The sequence below is a fragment of the Neoarius graeffei genome, chromosome 3 (genome assembly GCF_027579695.1).
Source record: "Neoarius graeffei isolate fNeoGra1 chromosome 3, fNeoGra1.pri, whole genome shotgun sequence".
In the NCBI taxonomy this organism is placed as follows: domain Eukaryota; kingdom Metazoa; phylum Chordata; class Actinopteri; order Siluriformes; family Ariidae; genus Neoarius; species Neoarius graeffei.
In genome coordinates, this window is record NC_083571.1 from 7,977,985 (window position 1) to 8,002,664 (window position 24,680).

Here is a 24,680-nt window from a genome sequence, read left to right on the forward strand (position 1 = left end):
CCTGCCTTGGTCTTGGTCTTGATTTTGTCTCAACCCCTCAAAATCTTGGTCTTGACTTGGTCTCGATACACTTTGGTCTTGGTCATGACTTAGTCTCAGTTTAGGTTGTCTTCACAACAGCACTATGGAGATGTGAAAAATAATTCAGAACTGAACAAATATGTATGTGATTTAAAACCCTATCAGATGCTGTACATTTGGAAATATTTAGCACTTCATCTAACGCATAATATCTTAGTGCTACATTTGATCATTTCATCATAGCTAGCTATTATTAGGCTATTATTAATATTACAATTAATATTGTAATCGTGTTCCTTGTAGATGGATTCAGCTAGCACTGAATTCTGACCTATAATGCTCTGGATGATACGTTTCTGCTCCATCTTTCTTAACGTTGGCATGAATAAATAATAATACAAATGAATGAAGCCCCACCCCAGACTGTCTCCTAATGGCTGATGCGTTGTTATATCAAAATATGTTCCATCGAAGTTCCAACAGCATAATCTTTCTGTATCACCATCACGCTTTGGTGCATGTTGTGTTCTTATTGAAATCGATTTCAGGCTTTGGCACGGTCTTGCATCCTGAAGTGCATACGCAGTCCTGGTTAACAAATGACTTCTGGTTCTCGTAAGGAGGAGCACTTTCAGCAACATTTCCACTCGAAGACCTGTTTCAGAGGTTGAAGTAATTTTTCAGGAACCATAGATACATTTAAACAGGAAGAATCGTTCCATGAACCATTGACATTTTGGACATTGAGCCACGTTTCTACCAGAGGAACATTTGGTCTGCAAAGCAGTTTTTGGAGAACTCTAGGGCTTTCTTCCCTGAAGGAACATTTAGGAACCCAAAGCACCTTTTTACTTTTCAGGAAACTGAAGGATTTTTAAAAGGAACTTGATCCACTTTTTATTATGCCCCCACTCCAAAGGGCGGGAGGGGGGAATATTGGTTTGCGTCTCTCCGTCTGTATTTCCGTCTATCCGAAACACCCTTTTTCTGAGCAACCACAAATCATAGTCACTTGGTACTTGGTACCAAACTTCAGCTTGGGGTTCTATACCGTGTGTACTGTTTTCAGGTCTGTCGCACATCAACTTCCTGTTTACCGACTGAACGTATTTACGAAACATATAGCGTGGATTTACACAATTTTCGTAACACTTTTCTCAGCAACTACAAATCACAACTGCTTGATATTTGGTACCAAATTTCAGCTTGGGGTTCTATACCGTGTATACCGTTTTCAGGCCTGTCGCACATCAACTTCATGTTTACCAACTGAATGTATTTATGAAACATATAGGGTGGATTTTGACGCTAGTTCAAGAAGCAAAATGCTATTTCAAAATGGCAGTTTAGCAGGATGCTATTTGAAATCCCTGGGGAGACACTGCTCTTTACTTACTTGTTTCAGGGTTCATTATTTGTTGAAGTCAACATTCATAATAAGCGTCCTATTCCTTCGATTGCTTGCATTCTGATATATGCGACAGCGGGGGGATACGTGAGTGAACAGTAGCTCACAGTTGATCTTGTTTTTTTACTGGAGAAACCATTTCAGGAACCTCGAATTGTTTTCAGTAAATATAGCCACACTTTTTCAAAGAAAACTTCAAAAATCGTGCTAGTCCTTTACTGAGCCTTTACTCCTGGTCAACATGGACACTTTTTTCTAATAGTTTCCAATGAAGGAATCTTTTCAGGAACCAGTGAAACCTTTCAGGAACTCTCGCCATGTTTCCATGGAGGAACCTTTACAGAATTTTTTTTTTTTTTTCCCCAAGAGGAACCAGGGAAGATTTTAGCTCTTGAACGGACTCTGTGGCAAATCTCTTATTTCCTGCTCCAGAGTTGGTGTAGCTGCTGATGAACTATTGAGGTGGATGCAGAAGACCAGCCCTTTTACTCACCAGCAGGAGGTTCCTTGAGAATAATGAGTTGGATAGAAGTGTCTAAATAACTGTTTGACCCCCTTGAGACCTCCCTTGCTCTTCTCCTCCCTAATGTGGCTTGATGTGATTGAATTAACAGTGTCAATATAACCTGGTGGAATTGAAGGTGGAGGCTGCAGCCCGGTGGGAGCTGTAATGACCAAGCGATGCTGCGTCTGCTTTCCATCAGCCTCCCTAAAGCAGCCTCAGCTGAGCAAATAACTCGAGTACTTAAGCTAATTGTGCGGTAGTTTAACAAGAAGCAGAAGGCACCATGCTGACATCCTGGGCTCTGGAGGATTGTGTCTGGCTCCGTGCATCGAGGGACACTCGAGCTATAAATCGGAGCAGGAAGTTCCTCCCAGAAGGCCTCTTGGGAGAACGACGTGACCCTTTTCAAACAGGACATCTGAACTTGAATGAACTCCTTCTCTTTTGATGAAGGTGCTCGGTTTGAAGGGGACAGCAGGTGGTGGTGGTCTGGTGCTCATAAGACCTGGCTGTGGCTCGAGGTCATGTGTTCTGTCACAGCCTGTCCCTTTAACCTGAAGTTGCTCCGGGGTGGGGCTGCAGATGGTTCATCTAGAAGATGTACAACTCCTTGGCTCCTGGTGAACTTTGCTGAGGAATTCCATTCGCCTGGTTGGTTCAAGATGTCCTATGCAAGATGATTAATAGTCCTATGGTTACTTAAATCACAGACCTGTGGCTCCTTCACTCCCGATGGAGAGTGGTTTATACTCCAACAGTGTTAACGCCGCCTCAAAACTGAGCCTACGTCGGTGAACTTAGTCGTTCTTCAACAACAACAAAACCCTAAAAATATTTGGCAGCCAAGGTTTGTTTTTAGCCCTATAAACTCTGGCACACATTTTTATTCTTCATGTGTATATATATTTGATACATCAGTCTTTTGCATTTGTTATTTTTTTCCTCCTTTACAATTTTCCCAAGTAGTATTTAGTTTATTCCAGCTGCATATCAGATGAAGCACAAAGAACGCCAACGCTTCCAGGACTGTGAAGCTTTTATTTCCCATCCAAAAACACAATAATAAAAAATTACACTTGCACTTTAGTCTAATACCGTTCTTGTAATTAGCTCATTTGTCCATGAAGCTAATGAGCTGTTGCCATGGCGTGGCATCCGATGTCCTCAATTCAGTTAAATCGTATCTCCTCTGTCAGTTCTCTACGGAGTTCCATTCCGATTGTTTTGTTTGAAAGAACTCATCACTCCACACAAAACTCAGTCGTTGTTTTGCCAAACTTTGTGCTAACGAGTTACTAATTAGGTCAAATTAACAAATTTTCCAGGCCTCTCAGTAGAATTGTATCTCCTCTCAGATTTCTCATCCGATTCCAGTTCTGATCGATGTTTTGGGTCGAGCTTCCCTTGAGGAACAAAACTTGGTCGTTTGTTTGTCGATTTTCTTCTTGTAAACAATTTGTTTACAACTTTTTGTTTATTTTCAGTTAAATCGTATCTCCTCCCTTCCTCAGTTCTCAATGGATTTCAGTTCTGATTGTTTTGTTTGAAAGAACTCGACCTTCTGTACAAAACTTGGTCATTGTATTGTCAGTTTTTTGCTAACAAATCAGTAATTAGGCCAGCTTAACGTATTTTCTTCTGACTAGAGTTGTATCTCCTCTCATTTATCATGCAAATTCAGTTCTGATCGATGTTTTGGATAGATCGTTCCTCGGGGAACAAAATTTAGTCCTTTTGTCGATTTTTCCTGTTATAAACAGTTAAGGCCAATTTATGCTGACAACCCAGTCCTCGTAGATGGCGTCGCAGATGGCGTCTGCGAAGCCCCCCCCCCTTCGCAGTCGCTCTGTGCACACCTCCCAAAAATTGTGACCACCGCAGACCGCCTCGCAGACAGCATCGCAGACAAGAGGGCTCTGATTGGTCCACTCTACATCCGCTGTACACGCACTTCCGCTTCCCTACTTTCCCGGTTTGGTTTGTTTTCACGACCGCCATTTTTAAAAACACGAGCGAAGATGGAGCAGCATGAAGAGCGGTTGATCGAGGAAGTGATGAAGTACGTACATCTATACGACTCCAGTTCTAGTCATTATAAGTAACCGGAGGATAAACACTCCACTAACCACACCCACCAACTACTCCTAGCGACTTCACGCCCCCTTGCGTTGTGGCGGTGAATAACATCGTGCACACCTATTACTCCCCACTCAACGATAAATTACAGCTATCTGCGAAAGCCTTGTCGCAAGAGCATGCAGAGGCCTTTAGTCGTGGAGGTTGGTCCTCTCTCACATCGTCACATTTCAGTTCTGTTTGATGTTTTGGTCGTCATGGTTGTTTTGATAGCAGGCCAGATGAGCGACTACGTCCTTGACGTTCCGGTTATAAAATAAAGAATACTTTTGAAAATAACCTGCATCTAAAACGTGACGTAGCATAAACATATATCACTGAAGAGCTCTGAACACATCCTGTCTAATATACAACACGTTATAGGTAATCTCAGGTGTAGAGATAATGATATGAGGGCCCACCAAATGGGCGTGTTAAACATGGCGTTTATGGAGCACTTGCATGTGACGTCACAGCCGATCCAGATTGTGACAGACGCCATCTTGTCGGTCAAACGCCGCCTTCTACTTCTACATCTGGTTCTACTTCTGCTTTTACTTCTACCTTTTTTTTCTGGAAAACCCTACTATATACAATTCTACTACAATGGCTGCGGCTACAAGCTCTCCCTACCTGTGCACGGTTTTTATGGTTTTTGTGTGTATTTTTGCGTGTTGTTCGTCTGTACCGGACTTCAATATCCACTACAACCGTATGGACTTACTGGACATTGGTTTCCAGCAGAAAATGACGGTTTGTAGCGATTTCCATCGCATGCACAACATTCCGGATGAGATAGCGAGACCAGCGGGGTCTCCGTGGATTGTTATCGGAAGCAAAGCGAAGGAGGCGGTGCCGGGAGCGGAAGCAAAAGCGATGCTGCAGAGCCGGCCTGTTGACTAAGCTCAGAAAACAGCCACTCAAACCTCCACTGCTAAGCCTCTACCTCTCCAACGCCAGATCCATGTAAACAAGACGGACGATTTGGAATTACAGCTGGAATTACCTTATTCTATTCTATAATCGGCTGGTCAGTGCTATACTCAATACTTAAGTGACTTACCTGTCCAATAAGGATTCTTGTTTACAAGATGCCACATCTGAGTCGCTGACAAATCCTGAATTTCTGTAAAGATAACTGTCCAGAGATTTATAGGCACGCAGTGCTTCACCACTGAACAGCGAGGGAAAGTTAATGAGGTAATTATACACGTCCGGGTATTCCGCTGGCAGTTCAAATCCGGTTGTGAAAACTCCGTCCGGTAAGCCATAAGGGTCACAAATCTGTAGATCGTTTATTTTAGACATGTATCTAGTTATCTGTTCATTAGAAAAATGAGCCGTGTAGTCCGTCGGTTGAAATTGATCCATTCTGTACACGAGTGCAGCAGTATTCAGCGGTGTTTTTTACCGACAAGATGGCGGTTGTGTACTTTCCGGTCACGTGACTGCAAGATCTCTATACACACAGGGTTTAGTTTTACCCTGCAAGTCTAACGTTGCTAACAAGTAACAAAAACGTCCGGCTACCAGTTTACCATCGACTGCGTTGAGTTGTTAAACGTCTGACAGACCCGAATTTTTCCACTTTCTGCTTGTGAATGTTTTTTAACTTGTGTCTTTTCACATTCAGAATCTAAAGTTGGTCTCCGAAGGCTGCAGCAATCTGAAGAAACAGATCCAGATCGCGCGTCTGTTTGGCGTTCCCGTGGTGGTGGCTCTCAACAGCTTTAAGTAAGGACACGCAATCCTAACTGGGTGTTTTCAAAACGACACACTTAATAAAATTTTTTCCTCTTGCAGATTTTACATGAAGGTAGTTCAGTCCTCCAGTTTTGTTTGATAAAAATTTTATGCAATGCTTATGAATGTCTGTGATAAACACACTGCCGGCTTTAAGTGTTGCTCTGATTTATAATGAAGTTTTAACATCTTGTTTAAGTCGTTTATTCATAAATACTCAAACAAATAAATTGGTCACATGTCCAAGTTGCTTAGTATGGCCGAAAATCATGGAATTAGATATAAGCTGGTCTTGAGATGATTCAGTAAGGGGAAAAAAATCACTCAGTGTTGTGCAATTGTAGGAAAATAATCAGCAACTGTGTGTCGTGATGAAGTGGACTCGCTAAAGTTGATTATTTTCCCATAAGAGCGCATCCTGACGGGGTTTTTTTTTTTCTTATACAACAGCAATTTACTTTTTATCCATTTACATTTAACCGTTATTCCACAAAATCGAGTCGTACATGAGCTGATAGCCGACGAGGCACGTAGCACCGAGTTGTCTATAATCCATGTACGACGAGATTGAGTGGAATAACTGTTTTATTCTATTCACATTCACTGGATTTTGAGAAACGGAGCATTTTTATTTTTTGCAAATTCGATAAATACAAACTTTTTATACAAAACGTCCGACAAAATCATTTCTGCTTAGAATGTAAACAAACTGGTGAAATGACAGGAACATTCATCTCATCTCATTATCTCTAGCCGCTTTATCCTTCTACAGGGTCGCAGGCAAGCTGGAGCCTATCCCAGCTGACTACGGGCGAAAGGCGGGGTACACCCTGGACAAGTCGCCAGGTCATCACAGGGCTGACACATAGACACAGACAACCATTCACACTCACATTCACACCTACGGTCAATTTAGAGTCACCAGTTAACCTAACCTGCATGTCTTTGGACTGTGGGGGAAACCGGAGCACCCGGAGGAAACCCACGCGGACACGGGGAGAACATGCAAACTCCGCACAGAAAGGCCCTCGCCGGCCACGGGGCTCGAACCCGGACCCTCTTGCTGTGAGGCAACAGCGCTAACCACTACACCACCGTGCCACCAATAATAATTCTTGAAAAATGAAAAAGAAGATACATTCTAACCATCAAATACTTTTTATTCCATATTTTGTTGCCTTTTTTTTGTGTGTTTTTTGGGGTTTTGTTTTCGAGTGGAGTTTTTATTTCATCCTCGGTTGGTTCAGCAACACGCGCCGCCATTTTGTTTTTCTCTATTCATGGTATATGAGCTGATAGCTTAGTAGTAGAGTATCCAATCAGAGTGCGCGATTGCTCATATCCAGTGAATGTGGATAGAATATTTAAATAATATTGTCTGGCGTTGAGTGGTCTATCAGATATATTCCATTCAGCTAGCATGATATTGAATGAGTCGAAGACGAGTAGCTTAACGGAATACAGTGGTGCTTGAAAGTTTGTGAACCCTTTAGAATTTTCTATATTTCTGCATAAATATGAACTAAAACATCATCAGATTTTCACACAAGTCCTAAAAGCAGAAAGAGAGAACCCAGTTAAACAAATGAGACAAAAATATTATACTTGGTCATTTATTTATTGAGGAAAATGATCCAATATTACATATCTGTGAGTGGCAAAAGTATGCGAACCTCTAGGATTAGCAGTTAATTTGAAGGTGAAATTAGAGTCAGGTGTTTTCAATCAATGGGATGACAATCAGGTGTGAGTGGGCACCCTGTTTTATTTAAAGAACAGGGATCTATCAAAGTCTGATCTTCACAACACATGTTTGTGGAAGTGTATCATGGCACGAACAAAGGAGATTTCTGAGGACCTCAGAAAAAGTGCTGTTGATGCTCATCAGGCTGGAAAAGGTTACAAAACCATCTCTAAAGAGTTTGGACTCCACCAATCCACAGTCAGACAGATTGTGTACAATTGGAGGAAATTCAAGACCATTTCTACCCTCCCCAGGAGTGATCGACCAACAAAGATCACTCCAAGAGCAAGGCGTGTAATAGTCGGCGAGGTCACAAAGGACCCCAGGGTAACTTCTAAGCAACTGAAGGCCTCTCTCACATTGGCTAATGTTAATGTTCATGAGTCCACCATCAGGAGAACACTGAACAACAATGGTGTGCATGGCAGGGCTGCAAGGAGAAAGCCACTGCTCTCCAAAAAGAACATTGCTGCTCGTCTGCAGTTTGCTAAAGATCATTTGGACAAGCCAGAAGGCTATTGGAAAAATGTTTTGTGGACGGATGAGACCAAAATAGAACTTTTTGGTTTAAATGAGAAGCGTTATGTTTGGAGAAAGGAAAACACTGCATTCCAGCATAAGAACCTTATCCCATCTGTGAAACATGGTGGTGGTAGTATCATGGTTTGGGCCTGTTTTGCTGCATCTGGGCCAGGACGGCTTGCCATCATTGATGGAACAATGAATTCTGAATTATACCAGCAAATTCTAAAGGAAAATGTCAGGACATCTGTCCATGAACTGAATCTCAAGAGAAGGTGGGTCATGCAGCAAGACAACGACCCTAAGCACACAAGTCGTTCTACCAAAGAATGGCTACAGAAGAATAAAGTGAATGTTTTGGAATGGCCAAGTCAAAGTCCTGACCTTAATCCAATGGAAATGTTGTGGAAGGACCTGAAGCGAGCAGTTCATGTGAGGAAACCCACCAACATCCCAGAGTTGAAGCTGTTCTGTACGGAGGAATGGGCTAAAATTCCTCCAAGCCGGTGTGCAGGACTGATCAACAGTTACCGCAAACGTTTAGTTGCAGTTATTGCTGCACAAGGGGGTCACACCAGATACTGAAAGCAAAGGTTCACATACTTTTGCCACTCACAGATATGTAATATCGGATCATTTTCCTCAATAAATAAATGACCAAGTATAATATTTTTGTCTCATTTGTTTAACTGGGTTCTCTTTATCTACTTTTAGGACTTGTGTGAAAATCTGATGATGTTTTAGGTCATATTTATGCAGAAATATAGAAAACTCTAAAGGGTTCACAAACTTTCAAGCACCACTGTATATCTGATAGACCACAAAAAAAGCCAGCCAATATTATTAATAATAATAATAATAATAATAATATACACTCTATTCATTTCAGCATTCTCGAAGGCCAATGCTAACTTGCCTGCGACTCAGTGTTGTTAGCGCGGCAGTCCAGTTACCTTCCAGCCGGTGTAGTGTTGGCGCAGGCCAATGCTAGTGCAGTCAAGCTGATTATTATTATTATTATTATTATTATTATTATTATTATTTTCCCTGTGTAATTTACTCAGTTACTTTTAAAATCAACATCGACAGCGCCACACAACGGTGCGACCTGGCAGCCAAAATTCTCTCAAAATCTTCCATTTTAAACGAAGCAAACCTGGCGGCCATGTTTCTTTACAAATTGCCGCTTGCTAATGTGGAAGTTTTATGTCTCCGACGTGTGACGTCATGTTGTCTTGACAACCACGCAATATCGTAAACCATATTCAGCGCTCATTCTCCACGTAGGATAAGCGATATGCTAACAATATTGCATGCTATCAAACCAAATGAATGAAACCCACTAGAAGGGAAAAGAACACGTTTTTATTCCATCGAAAAAGTGTCCTGTATGTGTAATAATTAATGTTATTGAAGTTACTGTATATATTATCACAGTTATGATGTGTTATTCCCTCACCAGGCATGATGAAAAGTATTTTTTTTTTATAAAGTGGTGATTTGTAGCTGCACTACTGTCAAACCTGCTGTTATAGGAATCTAATCAACGTCTCCTGACCAATCAGAGTCTAGAATTCAAACGCACTACTGAAAGCCTGGTTTGTTTCTTTTTAAAGGACCGATACAGAAGCGGAGATCGAGCTGGCGTGTCGTACAGCTGAGGCTTCAGGGGCATTGGCGGCCGTGCCGTCTCACCACTGGGGGCGGGGCGGACGTGGCGCCGTGAAGCTGGCGCAAGCTGTCAAGGAAGCAGCAGCACAGAAGAGCGATTTCCACTTCCTGTACAGCCTTCAGGTGAAGCTGCTGTGTTATTTTAATCATTTTCAAAGTTCTGGTTTAAAGATCACGTCCTGGTTTCAGCTGATCCATCGTCATGTGAGATAATAAAATGTCGGATATGCAGCACGCTGACGTGACTTTTAATTGTGTAGTACGTGTTAAATAGTTTCATCCCATCGAGGAGGCGTGTGAAATCGCTGCTCTGTTTGAGACCGTTCGAGAAACGAGGGCCGTGCATTTCAGGATGGATCTGCTGTAACTCAGGGTGGACTTTTTAATTCCCTGAACCGTTTGTTTGCTGTGTCACAATTCCAGGAGAAATTAAATCAGTTCAGGAATGTAGGGACGTGTATTACATCGAACACATGGTGTTATTAAATAAGTTAGATTTACAAGGATCTGGTTCCATAATCAGCGAGGTTAATTGTTTAAGTGTTTTTTTTAATGTTTTTTTTTTTTCCACTGTAATTTAATTTCGCATTTGGATTGAAGTCTTGTGGTTTTGGGAACTTTGGAGTTTTTCCATTTCCCAGGTTTAAAGACTGAAGCTTGACTTTCGTCTCCGAACATGTCATGTCTGTTTAATCGTCAGTTTAATGGTGTATAAAGTGGGTCTTTACATCGGAGTTTAGCTGCTAAAATTATCCTGTTTCATTTGTCATGTTAAAATGTTTACAAGATCATTCTGGGAAATCTAATCTAATCTACAGTGATCTACAATGTTATGCTCTCTAACAAGCTTATTAATTCCAGACGTGTGTGTGTGTGTGGGTGTGTAATTGATACCAAGTGCTAGCTAGCTAACAACAGACTTGTATAATTTAAAACAAATTACCATGTTTGTGAGCAAGCTAGCTAACACGAGACACACTAGCACCTCTGATGATGGTGTGGAGTTAAAATAAGGAGCCAAAATTTGCTAGAACGTTCTAAAACTAATGTTTTGTAACGGGTTTTGCTAGCAGGTTGGCAAACACACTGTTAGATTTGTTAGAAACGAGCTAGCTAACCATTATATTGTGTAATTATTGTGCATCTTACAGGGCTGCCAACTTTTCGAAATTCCTTGGAGTGAGATTTTTTTTTGGGGGGGGGGTCGACGGCAAAATTTTTCCGCACACCAGGCAGTAAGTGGGATTTTTGTATTCGGTTTAATATTCACTTGTCCCCCTGCATTCTGGTGTTTTGTTTGTGGGTTGTCCAGCTGGAGATGGACAATGGGGGGGGGGGGGGGTGTTGAGATTTTGGATTTAGTAGATGTTCCTGCATTCTGGTAGCCTGGCAAGCCAGACTAAATGTGAATATTTAGTCTGGCCTCGCTCGTAGACATTTCCGACGGGTGTGGGAGGAACAACCCGCTGTCTTTCAAACTGTCTCTGTGCGTATAGGCCAACGCTCTGACCAATCAGCGCAACAGTGACTGTGACGTAGTCAGAGCGACAGAAAGCAGTGGGGGAGGCCTTGAAATAAATAATTTTTCAAAATGCGTATTAATTAATAAACAGGTTCTAGATATTAAGAAGTTTGGAGATAATGACGACAAGTTTGGAGTCTGTACCACATACTTAACATACACTTTTTTTTTTTTCCAAGTGTTTTTCAAGGGTTTGCTTAAACTGTTTTTGAGAGTTTTTATTTAGTGGTGTTTGGTGAAATAATTTCCCTTAAATTTAAAATAACGGGAAAATAAGAAACAATCAAAAAGTAATGTTTCAAAGCTGTTTATTAATTCTTCGTCCTGCACAAACTAGCCCATCCTTTTGGCTACGAGCGGAGCCAGCTGGTAGATCAGACTTTTGCCATAGCCGGTCGGCAAAACAGCGACAACGTCCTTCTTGAAAAGGAATGAGCGGAGAGCCTCTTCCTGCTCATGTTTCAACGAAAACTCCAAGTCTAATTCTTCTAAAACTGATTCCAAAGCGGAGTCAAACGCGCGCTGTTCACTAGCCGTAGCCATCTTCCCTGTTGCGCTTTCTCCAGCGTCGTGCAGCTTTGTCGTCACTCCTGCAAAAGCCCGCCCAAAGAATCCAAACAAAAACCTTGCGTTGTGATTGGCGGGCACGATTTGATGCCCGGGGTGTTTTTGTTGATATGGTGCGAGGCTAGACCCACTCGCAGGCAAAAAATATTTTTGGCCGCTAGGCGAGTGGGTATAGTTTACTAGGCTAGCATTCTGGTGGATTTTTGGAGTGGCCTGCTGTGCCGTACCTACATTCTTACACACCCTGACTTGCCAGGCCTTCAGCTTGTGGCCAACAAAAGCACCAAGTTTTGGCTTAAAAGCCCCCACACTAGAAAACTACAGATGACTGCCAATGTTCCTGTAGCCCTATAGACCTGTGTTTCAGATTTAAAGGCAAGTTCATGTTTGAAAATATTACATCAGCTAAGCCTAAACACCTTCTGAATTGAAACTAAATGTTAAGTTTTTAATAACTGTTGCAAAAATAAGATTGTCCCTCACTGACTATTCATTATGCATTTAAGGGCTTTCCCCACCACTGGGTTCAGCAGAAGATTGGCATGGGGAAAAATATCAACAGCAAAAGAACAAATAAAATGCTTAAACAGTAAGCAAAATGTGCATGTGCTACAAGAAACGTTAAAATGATTAAGTTTGAACAGTATTGAAACACAAAAAGCTGAACCTTGGCCATAGGTGGGAATGTGCACACAAAGTTGGGCTTAAAAATTTTGGTCATACTTAAATAAGCTATATTAATATATTTCTTATTAATTTATTTCTTATCTATGTTTCTTATTAGTAATAGAGCATTCGTCAGGGCCTGTTATCTGACAAATATTCTCTACCTGTCTTGCCCTCTTTGAAACCCTGTCTCCTCAGTATATTGTTCTGTCTTTTTTTTTTTTAATTATTCACAAGTTCAAGTTCTTTGATATTACAGGTGACCATGCTTTATTTACTTTAACTGAGCAATTACATACATCATAAATAATTAAAAATGAATACCCTGTAAATAAACAATAGGTATGGTGGCTAATGGCTCTTCTTGCATTTGTAATATTATCTCTTACTTGCTTTATTTTACAACATTTCCAGTATGGCTTCAAATAAAGTCATAAAGTATGATAACATCTCATCTCATTATCTGTAGCCGCTTTATCCTGTTCTACAGGGTCGCAGGCAAGCTGGAGCCTATCCCAGCTGACTACGGGCGAAAGGCGGGGTACACCCTGGACAAGTCGCCAGGTCATGACAGCCATTCACACTCGCATTCACACCTACGGTCAATTTAGAGTCACCAGTTAACCTACCGTATTTTCTGGACTATAAGCCGCTACTTTTTTCCTAGGTTTTGAACCATGCGGCTTATACAAAGGTGCGGCTATTCTGTGGATTTTTCTTCCACCGCTAGGGGCGCTCTAACCGGAAGTAGAATCAAAAATAGACGAAAAATCAATGCAAAGAAGAATTAGCAGATCTTTAGCAGATAGAACACGCACGACAAATTACTAACTGGTAATTATTTTCAAATCCAGCGAAGATGATTAAAGTGACTTGTGGTTTCAAACACAGGAGAAATGAAGGTAAATAAATACCGGTTATTTTCTCTTGGTTCTATTCCGTTTTAATCAGCAAAGTTGCTGCCGTGTTAAAAGGCACTGTTCGGAAAGAATCTGTTCAGGTACATACATGTACATTTACAGTACAAAATCGTTCTGTACATGCAGTAAATATCTAATTTTTCAACATAGATATCTGCGGCTTATAGCCCGGTGCGGCTTGTACATCTTTTTTTTAAATTTTTTTTTAAAAATAGAGCGGATGCGGCTTATATACAGGTGCGCTCTATAGTCCAGAAAATATGGTAACCTGCATGTCTTTGGACTGTGGGGGAAACCGGAGCACCCGGAGGAAACCCACGTGGACAACATGCAAACTCCGCACAGAAAGGCCCTCGCCGGCCACGGGGCTCGAACCCGGACCTTCTTGCCGTGAGGCGACAGCGCTAACCACTACACCACCGTGCCGCCCCAGTATGATAACATACATTAAACAAACTAAAAATGCGCCTTAATAACCGTGTGCTAAGGAGGTGCTCTCCCGTGCTGCTTGTTGGGGAAGATAGAGGCTGTGGCACGGCAGTAGGCCTATAATGATTTAGCATGCCTAGTACACAGCTCTCGATATGGCATTAAATATTCTCACAACACTTATAGGTTAAAACGATTAAGAAACTTTATATAAGTTCATAATTACGCCAGTAACACCACACATTGGCGTGCATATGTACAAACCTGTCTGAGACACCCGTCTTCAACTCGGATACCTTCTTCTCTCTCCTCTTCCTCTAAATTGACGGTAGGCAATTATCCAACTTCCGGCAAGTGCAGCATCATTAGATGCGCCACCTACCATAGCGGAGTGTGTACAGAAGGGAACACCTCTCTGCCTGTTTAGCCGTGCGTAAGGCGTAATTGATCAATCGCAAGTGGTTGGCGCGACGCAATGGGTAGCCTAGATTAGATAGATAAACTAGATTTTTTTCTAGCATGAGAAATCGGAGGTATGGCGTGTGAAGACAATCAAGTGCGTGTGTCTCACGCTCATTGCGTGAGAGTTGGCAGCCCAGGCATCTATGTTACCTAGCAAGTTAGCTAATATGAGACGCTAACAATTATTATTATGTGGTGTAACTAAAACAAATAGCAAACTTTGTGAGAAAGTTGATGATTCAGTGTGTGTGAACACGTTTTTACAGTAAACAAATTAGTGAAGACTAAGTTATGCTGTGTAAATAAAACCAGTAGCCAGGTTTGCTAGCAAGTTAGCTGCAATGCTAAGTATTATACTGTAACTGAAACCTGATAAAGTTTTTAGTTTTAGCAGCGAAAAGCAAATAAACCCAGTAACTGGATTAGTTAGCATGTTTGCTAACTCTTTAGCGATGTTATGTAACTAACACCACTAGCCAGGTTTGCTAACAAGTTGTCCTCAATGCTGATTATTATTATATTATGTAACTGAAATCAGCAGCAAGTTTGCTAAAGCACCAAACAGGTTAACAGTTATGTCAGCAAACATGCTAATTATGCTAATTCCATGTTCATAATTAAAACAAGTAGCGAGGTTCATTCGCAAGTTATTTGCAAGGCTAAATATTGTGTTCTGTAATTGAAAGCATGATGAGTTTTATAATAATTGATAGTTAGCATATTTGCTAAATTATGTAATTAATGCCAGTAGCTGGCGGCACTGTGGTGTAGTGGTTAGCACTGTCACCTCACAGCAAGAAGGTCCGGGTTCGAGTCCCGTGGCCGGCGAGGGCCTTTCTGTGCAGAGTTTGCATGTTCTCCCCGTGTCCGCGTGGGTTTCCTCCGGGTGCTCCGGTTTCCCCCACAGTCCAAAGACATGCAGGTTAGGTTAACTGGTGACTCTAAATTGAGCGTAGGTGTGAATGTGAAAGTGTGTGAATGGTTGTCTGTGTCTATGTGTCAGCCCTGTGATGACCTGGCGACTTGTCCAGGGTGTACCCCGCCTTTCGCCCGTAGTCAGCTGGGATAGGCTCCAGCTCGCCTGCGACCCTGTAGGACAGGATAAAGCGGCGAGAGATAATGAGATGAGATGCCAGTAGCTAGCAAGTCAGCTGCAATGCTAACTATTATTTTGTGTAGCGAAAGCAGTTTCGCCAAGTTTCCTCTACAAAAAAATAATAAACAAATGCCATCATGCTAACTATTTTGTTTTGGAATTATGTTCATTACTCAAATTTTGCTAGCAAGTCAGCTAAAACGTGCACAGTTATGTTTTATAATTAAAACCAGTCACAAAATTAGCAAGAAATTTAGCTAAGAGCAGGCTAAGAATTATATAATGTAATTAAAACCAGTATGCTAGAAAGTTAGCTAACATGCAAAGAACGATGATATGTACATATAAGCGTTAGCCAGGTTGATTAGCGAGCTGTTAAATGAGCTGCACGCTCAGATCGACGTGTCGGATTAGGATGGAAGCTCCAAATCTGGCTTTGGTAAAAACCAAAGACTGCATAACGTCTCTAAAACGTGAAGCATCCACAGGTCTAGCGCCTCTGCTGGCTGGATGCAGTATAACGTAGCTCCAACCATCCCCATGTATTACAGTAACAATAACCTGTTTTCTTTAGAGATTAGCTTTTAAAAAGTGATTCTGCTATATCGTAAGAAGGCGTGGCTATGCTTGCCTTTGCGACATGCTGGATCTTGGTATTGGGAGAAAGGGGCGGAGCTACCAAATGAGAAGGTGTACCCGATTTCGATGCTCGTCTCCACTGCGAAGACTTGAAGACTCTGGCTCCGATTCTACAACATGGCAAAGGAATTTTGGCTTCATTTGTGTAGAACGGAAGAACACGCCATTGTTCATGTTTATTAGAGTCCTCGGTGAGAACATCAGGTTTCAGTTAGACTCCGCCGCTTTGGGAAGTTGTGACAGTGATTAAGAGATCTCATTAAAAGCAGCGCTTCGCGTCCGCCTGCTGCTCGTCCCCACGAGCCGATTTACATTCCACACGCTATACACTTCTGACCTGAGGGAACGCAGATTTATGAGCGTACACACGGAGAAAGATACACTTTTAGAGAGATTAGATATTCTGGTTCCTACTTATTACTTATATCATGGAGCATTTCCAATTAGAGATTCATTGAAACTTTTTTTTTTTTTTATTTTAGCCCCTCCCTGTCATTCTCAGATTGAAGACAAGTATGAGAATGTGGGTTTTGTTTTTCTCTACTCATGTGATTATAGATACAAACAGTGAAGTTTATTAATCAGTCAGGGGCCTCATGGAACATTTTATTTGGCTCTGCCCTCAAGTCCTCGATGGAAATATCATCATTGCAAGGTCCATTCAAAAACCACAACAAGGTTGGAATTACAGCTCGGGAACTCGTCTTTTTTTCCGTGGATCCCACCTGTCCGAAACGGCGGCGTGTCTGTAGCAAAAATAAATGTGATATGAATGTGACGCCTACAGCAAGTGCGAAGAGTGAAGGAGTAATTTTACATGTTAAACATTTTCTCATTGATGATGATGCAAAACAAACATGAAATAAAAATGAAAAATATTCTCAGCCATCCTTTTTTTTTTCCCTTCAAGCCATGCATTTATTTTTAATCCAACCAAATCAATGTCGTAATCAACGGGGCTCCTACAAAGAATGGTGGAAGGGGGATACCAACGCATAAAATGATCCAAGGAAAAGGGCGAACCAAACACCAGTGGCCAAGATGAAACCGAAGAAGTAAACCCTGCTTTCAAGTGTCTTGCAAAAGTATTTATCCCCCTTGGTGTTTGTCCTGTTTTGTTGCATTACAATGGTGAGCACCATTTGAATTACACAACATTTCTACCACTTTAAAGGTGAAAATAGTTGTTTTATTGTGACACAAACAATAATTAAGATGAAAAAAACAGAAATCTGGAGTGTGCATAAGTATTCGCCCCCTTTCATATTCACCCCTAAATAAGAGCTGGTCCAACCAGTTCACTTCATAAGTCAGATAATTAGTTGATTAAGATCCACCTGTGTGCAATCAAAGTGTCACATGTTCTGTCACATGATGTCTGTATAAATCACCCTGTTCTGGAAGGACCCTGACTCTGCAACACGACTAAGCAAGCAACATGAAAACCAAGGAGCCTCCAAACAGGTCAGAGACAAAGTTGTGGAGAAGTATAGATCAGGGTTGGGTTATAAAAAATATCCCAAACTTTGAATATCCCAGGGAGCACCATTAAATCCATTAGAGCAAAATGGAAAGAATATGGCACTACTACAAACCTGACAAGAGAAGGCCCCGCCCACCAAAACTCACAGACCGGGCAAGGAGGGCATTAATCAGAGATGCAACAAAGACACCAAAGAGAACACTGAAGGAGCTGCAAAGATCCACAGCGGAGATGGGAGTATCTGTCCATAGGACCGTTTTAAGCCGTACATGCCACAGAGTGGGCGGGGCTTTATGGAAGAGTGGCCAGAAAAAAGCCATTGCTTAAGAAAACACGTATGGAGTTTACCCAACAGCATGTGGCAGACTCCCCAAACACATGGAAGAAGATTCTTTGGTCAAATGAGACTAAAATTGATATTTTGGTCCATCATGGGAAACACCATGTGTGGCGCAAACCCAATACCCTGAGAACACCATTCCTACAGTGAAGCATGGTGGTGGCAGCATCATGCTGTGGGGATGTTTTTCATCTGCAGGGATATGAAAGCTGGTCAGGACTGAAGGAAAGATGGATGGCACTAAATACAGGGCAATTCTGGAGGAAAACCTGTTTGAGTCGGCCAGAGGTTTGAGACTGGGATGAAGGTTCATGTTCCAGCAGGACAATGACCCTAAACATACTGCTAAAGCCTCACTGGAGTGGTTTAAAGGGAAACGTTTAAATGTCTTGGAACGGCCTAGTCAAAGCCCAGACCTCAATCCAATTGAGAATCTTGAAGATTGCTGTCCACCAATGCAACCCATCTAACTTGAAGGGGTTGGAGCAGTTTTGCCTTGAGGAACGGGCAAAAATCCCAGTGGCTAGATGTGCTAAGCTAATAGAGACATACCCCAAGAGACTTGCAGCTGGAATTGCAGCAAAAGGTGGTTCTACAAAGTATTGACTGGGGGTGAATACCTGTGCACACTCCAGATTTCTGTTTTTTCATCTTAATTATTGTTTGTGTCACAATAAAACAATTTTCACCTTTAAAGCTGTAGGCCTGTTGTGTAAATCAAATGGTGCTAACCCTCCAAAAATCCATTTTAATTCCAGCTTGTAATGCGACAAAACAGGACAAACACCAAGGGGGACGAATGCTTTTGCAAGACACTGTATACTTAAAGCATATTGGTCACGTCACCCAAAAACATCCATCCTCCCTGCTGAAACAAACGTATTTTATGGTCGAGAAATGACGTGTGGCCAAGATGTGTGTCGGAATAGACAGAGCGCAACTCAAGAAATTGATGCAGGTAAAAGGGCTGACTCAAAGGACTCTTTCAACCCAGGATTGCCCTGAGTTTGCAACGACCAACAAGTGGGAATGATGATGATGATGATGATGATGAATCATGACCGCCAAACACGTCCTTACAGACTTGAAGGTAGCATTACACCCTAACAGCAACGTGTAGACCCTGGTGAGCAAAGATTTGTGTCGTCTGGTTGGCGTTTTTCAAAGAACGAGCCAATGAGCATGATATTGGACCGATCCCAGGACTGGTGTTGATACTACGTATTTAATGTAATGAACTTTTTGTTTTTCTCTCACAGACCCCCATCGTGGAGAAAATCCGCACTATCGCACAGCAGGTTTATGGAGCCGATGATATCGAGTTATCGTCTGAAGCACAAGCTAAAATTGACTATTATACACAACAGGTGAGACGATTTCCAAAAAGAAATCACAATTTCTCTGGGTGTATAGTGGACTTCACTGCAGCGAAAAAGATTCACCGTTTTTCCTCCCAAAGAAAACGAGTATCTTTTTATGAAAGTGATGAAGAGATGTTTTTATTTGCATTACATCGTGACCTTGCTGTGGCTCTCTGCCTGCAAAAATTTGACTCGGATTTGACTTTAATGGTGTTAATTTCAGCCTCTGATCCGACACAAGCTGATGAAATAAATTGTGTTGTTTCTTGTTTCACAGGGCTTCGACACTCTACCTATCTGCATGGCCAAAACCCACCTGTCTCTCTCTCACATGCCTGAGAAAAAGGGCGTGCCTACCGGATTCATCCTGCCAATCAGAGACATCCGTGCCAGCATCGGGGCGGGGTTTATTTATCCGCTGGTTGGAACAGTGAGTACCGGACTCCATAGCTGAGCAGTTGTTTATTGTGTTTTTTTTTTGTTAATACGTCCTAGTTTGTAGTTCCTTTACCTTCATCACATAAGTCTCTTTTTCACTTATACTGTTGAGCGTTTTAAAAAAATCGATGTCGCTTATCGCAAGAAGACCTTTTAGATTCACTAAAATCCCAAATAACGAGAGAGTTATGAAATTACAAGTTCCCTCAGGATCAGTTAAACATCTCATTTCATCTCATCAGATTTACTCCTTCTGCTAATTTAATACCCACCCTTCAGTCATATCCTTTTACACAAATATACACCGATAAACCAAGATGAAAGAACCAATCAGGTTCATTAGGTACATTTTCTTATAACGGCACATCCTGAATTTTTTTTTTAAATTCCTCTTTCTTAGACGGCATCAATTTGCAGATTTTTATATGCATTTTTTTAATTTATTTAAAGCTAGACGGCCTTTCGATTTCGTGAAATCTAGTTCCCTCTGAAATTTGGTCATTCTCACAAAACATCAGGCCATTCTGTTCTGTGGCTGGGAAGTTATTTAATTTGAGGGGATTAAAGCAAATAATGTGCATGAAATCGCTCGTTTAATGCAGTCAAGCAGACAGAGGAAGTCCGTGTGTGTGTGTGTGTGTGCGCATGCGCAGGTTTACCTTTGAGCGTGCACTGACAGTTCCGTCATTCTGTCACTAAACGAACAGCTGATCACACCGAGGTGCTCGCTGAGCGCCGATATTTATTAGTTTGGTCCTGCGTTTCCTTTCCTTCGTATATAGCAGGGGTTTTCAAAGTGTGGGAGAGTCAGCCCCCCCTCAGAGAGCAAATAAACAGCAGCGCCCCCCCCCCTCACAATTTTTGTTGTTGCTATACTTAATGTTCCATTCGTATTTAAAAAAAAAATGGTTGTTGTACACATTTTTATTTTTTTCTTTTACACATTTTAAACATCTGTGCTTTTCTTTTTAAAACATCTTGTTTTACACATTTTAAACATCTCATAGCATCGTTAGCTAGCACCTCTTGGCAGACAACACACTGTGGGAGTGGAGCATCTTCAGATCCAGTCCATGAAAATCCAAACTTTAAATAATCGTGGTCATACTTCCTTCTTTTTTCAGTCCCCCCAGGATTTCACGGGCCTTTTTTGTGATTGTTGCGGGCTAAAATGTCTGATGTTGCGGGGGGTTTTCCAAAAAATTGCGATGAAGGTTGCGGTGTTTTTTAGGTTTTTGTTGCGATTACATTGCAGGAGGAAGTGAAAGTTGCGAGAAATTGTTGCGATTTTCTCTTTTTGTGATTAAAATTGAGTGATATGTTAAATATTAAGTTATTACCGAAAAACTATTGATTACAAAAACAAAGACACTGAGAAATGGTCCTATAAACAACTTTACCAATATGAAAGATTACCAGGACTACAAAAATGCAGAAAAATAGGCTTTACTTATCCAAATGCACCTGTTGGTTCAAAAGTTAAAGTGCAGAGAACCTCACAGCACAACATGAAGTTACCTTCAAGTATAATATAAATGCCTCAGCTTTCATGTAAGAAAAAAAAACTATTAATACCAGTACTGTGTGCAGGCAGTCTCTCCTGAAGACTAAATTAAACAATAATTATAAACTAATAAAATAAATGGCTCAGGCTTCATAGAAGAAAAAAAAAATTGAACAGAATCTCTCAGTATGATGCTGAAGCTGCCTAAACAATGGAAAATAAAATACCATTTTGGCAAAAATGTTGGCAGCCATTAATTTCTTGTATTAAGTAAAAAATAATATAAAGTGCACACAGTCCTTCACTGTAAACACAACACACTTTCAGTAACAGAATTTAAGCCTACATAAACACTGACTCGCACATCATGCAGTGTTGCCAGATACTGCTGACGTTTTCCAGTCCAAAATATGTTCAAAACCCGCCAAAATGCACTTAAAACCGCTCAATCTGGCAACACTGCGCTCATGCTGCTTCTCTTGAACGTATACACGGAAGTAAGGCGGAAGGTAGTTTGTCGACGTCACCTCAAGACGATGCCAACGATTGGTCAAATTTGCGGGAAGGTTGCGGTGATTGGATATAATTGCAACACCGCCCTGAATTCGCGGGGATTGGTTGAATTTGCATTGAAGTTGCAAATCGCAACATCACGAAATCCTGGAGGGTCTGTTTTTTTGCTTGGCCCAGACTGTCTCCTCACTCACTGTAGCTTTAGGTACTAAAAATCGATCCATTTTGTCTCTGGCAAAGGCTAGCTGAAGTTCGCTAAATGTCCGCAATAGTAACTTATTCTGGTTCATGTTTCCTCACGTTGCGCCCCCCCTGAAGAACTCTGGCGCCCCCCAGGGGAGGTGCACCCCACACTTTGAAAAGCCCTGGTATATAGCATAACGTCTTTTCTTCTCACTTTCTTTCCGTTACTGTAGTCAGTCTTTCACGTTTCATTCGCACACTCACGTCCTCCATTTTTCTCTCCTGTTTCAAATTCGTATCCCACAATGCCTTGTGTAAACAGGGAAAGCCCACCACGTGACGTCATGCATGATGTAGTATCTTGTATTGGGTCATGGTGAAGCAGGAAAAAAATAGTGGAGAATTTAGGGTCACGTGGAGATAAATTCATTAATTGTTCTATTTTTAAAAAAAATAAAATTGGAAGTCTGTGATTCGAATTCAGTAGCTTTCGGTCCACTAAACAAAAATAATTAGGTGTCGGGGAAAATTCTTTTTATGACCTACACTTGAAAAATGAAGCTTGTTACATTTTATGTTCTTGCAGTTCCATTTAATGTTGTTAGTTCATGTTTGTACTTATATTATAGCAGCGATAAACACTCGGTCCCTCACCAATCTCTCGCTCTTTTTTTTTCATCATGTTGCATAGTGTAAACTCCTTTGCTTTCTTGAAGATGTCAGAAAATGTAAAGTGACTTAAAGTTTATCTCTCATGAATACATTATTTAACAATTATTCGCCGATGGTGACGTGAATAATAACAGAGAAGTCGTCGAGGTTATTATAAATAATATTGGCTGGTGTTGAGTGGTCTATCAGATCTATTCCATTCAGCTAGCATGAACTTGAACGCGTCGAAGACGAGTAGCTGAATGGAATAGATCTGATAGACCACGAAAAAAGCAAACCTGGCGGCCATGTTTATTCACAAATTGTCACAGTCGCTCACTCGCTAGCATGGAAGTTTTACGTCTCCGGCGTGTGACGTCATGTTGTCTTGACAACCGTACAATATCGTAAACCATATTCAACCCTCATTCTCCATTAATTAGTGTGACGTAATACACGTAGGATAAGCGATATGCGAACAGTATTGCATGCTTTCAAACCAAATGAATGAAACCCGCTAGAAGGGACTAGAACACGTGTTTTAATTCCATTGAAAAAGTGTCCTACTGTATATGTATAATAATCACCGACATTCACTGAGCCTGACACGGATAATTGTTTTAGTATAAATACACGTGATTGTTTGTTTTTAAAAAAAATCGTATTAAAAAACTTCAATCTTCAAAAGCAGGATGTAAATGTAATAACTTTGCGGCGCAGACTTGTCAATGATCGACACCGAGTCACATAAAATATTTTTTTTGTTTTGAAATCGATAAAATAAATCACAACTCCACCTCATTTTTGAATAGTTTTAGACCAAACTTCGTAGCATCTTTAGTGCTTTTATTTTAGGAACAGCATTTTCTTTCATCGTTTGTAATTCTTCCTCACTTACGGTGACGAAATGATCGGCCGCCATTTTGCCGAGTCACTCGAGGTGATTTTCGAGAAAGAGTCCGAATCAGCACGCACGATTTTCTATAATCACCTGCGTATTTGTACAACCCCGATTCCAAAAAAGTTGGGACAAAGTACAAATTGTAAATAAAAACGGAATGCAATAATTTACAAATCTCAGAAACTGATATTGTATTCACAATAGAACATAGACAACATATCAAATGTCGAAAGTGAGACATTTTGAAATTTCATGCCAAATATTGGCTCATTTGAAATTTCATGACAGCAACGCATCTCAAAAAAGTTGGGACAGGGGCAATAAGAGGCTGGAAAAGTTAAAGGTACAAAAAAGGAACAGCTGGAGGACCAAATTGCAACTCATTAGGTCAATTGGCAATAGGTCATTAACATGACTGGGTATAAAAAGAGCATCTTGGAGTGGCAGCGGCTCTCAGAAGTAAAGATGGGAAGAGGATCACCAATCCCCCTAATTCTGCACCGACAAATAGTGGAGCAATATCAGAAAGGAGTTCGACAGTGTAAAATTGCAAAGAGTTTGAACACATCATCATCTACAGTGCATAATATCATCAGAAGATTCAGAGAATCTGGAAGAATCTCTGTGCGTAAGGGTCAAGGCCGGAAAACCATACTGGGTGCCCGTGATCTTCGGGCCCTTAGACGGCACTGCATCACATACAGGCATGCTTCTGTATTGGAAATCACAAAATGGGCTCAGGAATATTTCCAGAGAACATTATCTGTGAACACAATTCACCGTGCCATCCGCCGTTGCCAGCTAAAACTCTATAGTTCAAAGAAGAAGCCGTATCTAAACACGATCCAGAAGCGCAGACGTCTTCTCTGGGCCAAGGCTCATTTAAAATGGACTGTGGCAAAGTGGAAAACTGTTCTGTGGTCAGACGAATCAAAATTTGAAGTTCTTTATGGAAATCAGGGACGCCGTGTCATTCGGACTAAAGAGGAGAAGGACGACCCAAGTTGTTATCAGCGCTCAGTTCAGAAGCCTGCATCTCTGATGGTATGGGGTTGCATTAGTGCGTGTGGCATGAGCAGCTTACACATCTGGAAAGACACCATCAATGCTGAAAGGTATATCCAGGTTCTAGAGCAACATAAGCTCCCATCCAGACGACGTCTCTTTCAGGGAAGACCTTGCATTTTCCAACATGACAATGCCAAACCACATACTGCATCAATTACAGCATCATGGCTGTGTAGAAGAAGGGTCCGGGTACTGAACTGGCCAGCCT

The 24,680-nt window shown here is 41.4% G+C and overlaps 1 protein-coding gene across 3 annotated transcripts in view; it reads left to right on the forward strand.

Moving 5' to 3' along the window:
- The window catches only part of mthfd1l (methylenetetrahydrofolate dehydrogenase (NADP+ dependent) 1 like), a 166,963-nt gene that overhangs the window by 110,632 nt on the left and 31,651 nt on the right, over nucleotides 1–24,680 (forward strand). For all 3 annotated transcript variants that reach the window (XM_060916342.1, XM_060916343.1, XM_060916344.1), the window contains 4 exons: nucleotides 5,683–5,783; nucleotides 9,675–9,852; nucleotides 19,113–19,220; nucleotides 19,492–19,644. In XM_060916342.1, coding sequence (XP_060772325.1) covers nucleotides 5,683–5,783; nucleotides 9,675–9,852; nucleotides 19,113–19,220; nucleotides 19,492–19,644 — 540 coding nt within the window. The remainder of the gene's footprint in view (nucleotides 1–5,682; nucleotides 5,784–9,674; nucleotides 9,853–19,112; nucleotides 19,221–19,491; nucleotides 19,645–24,680) is intronic.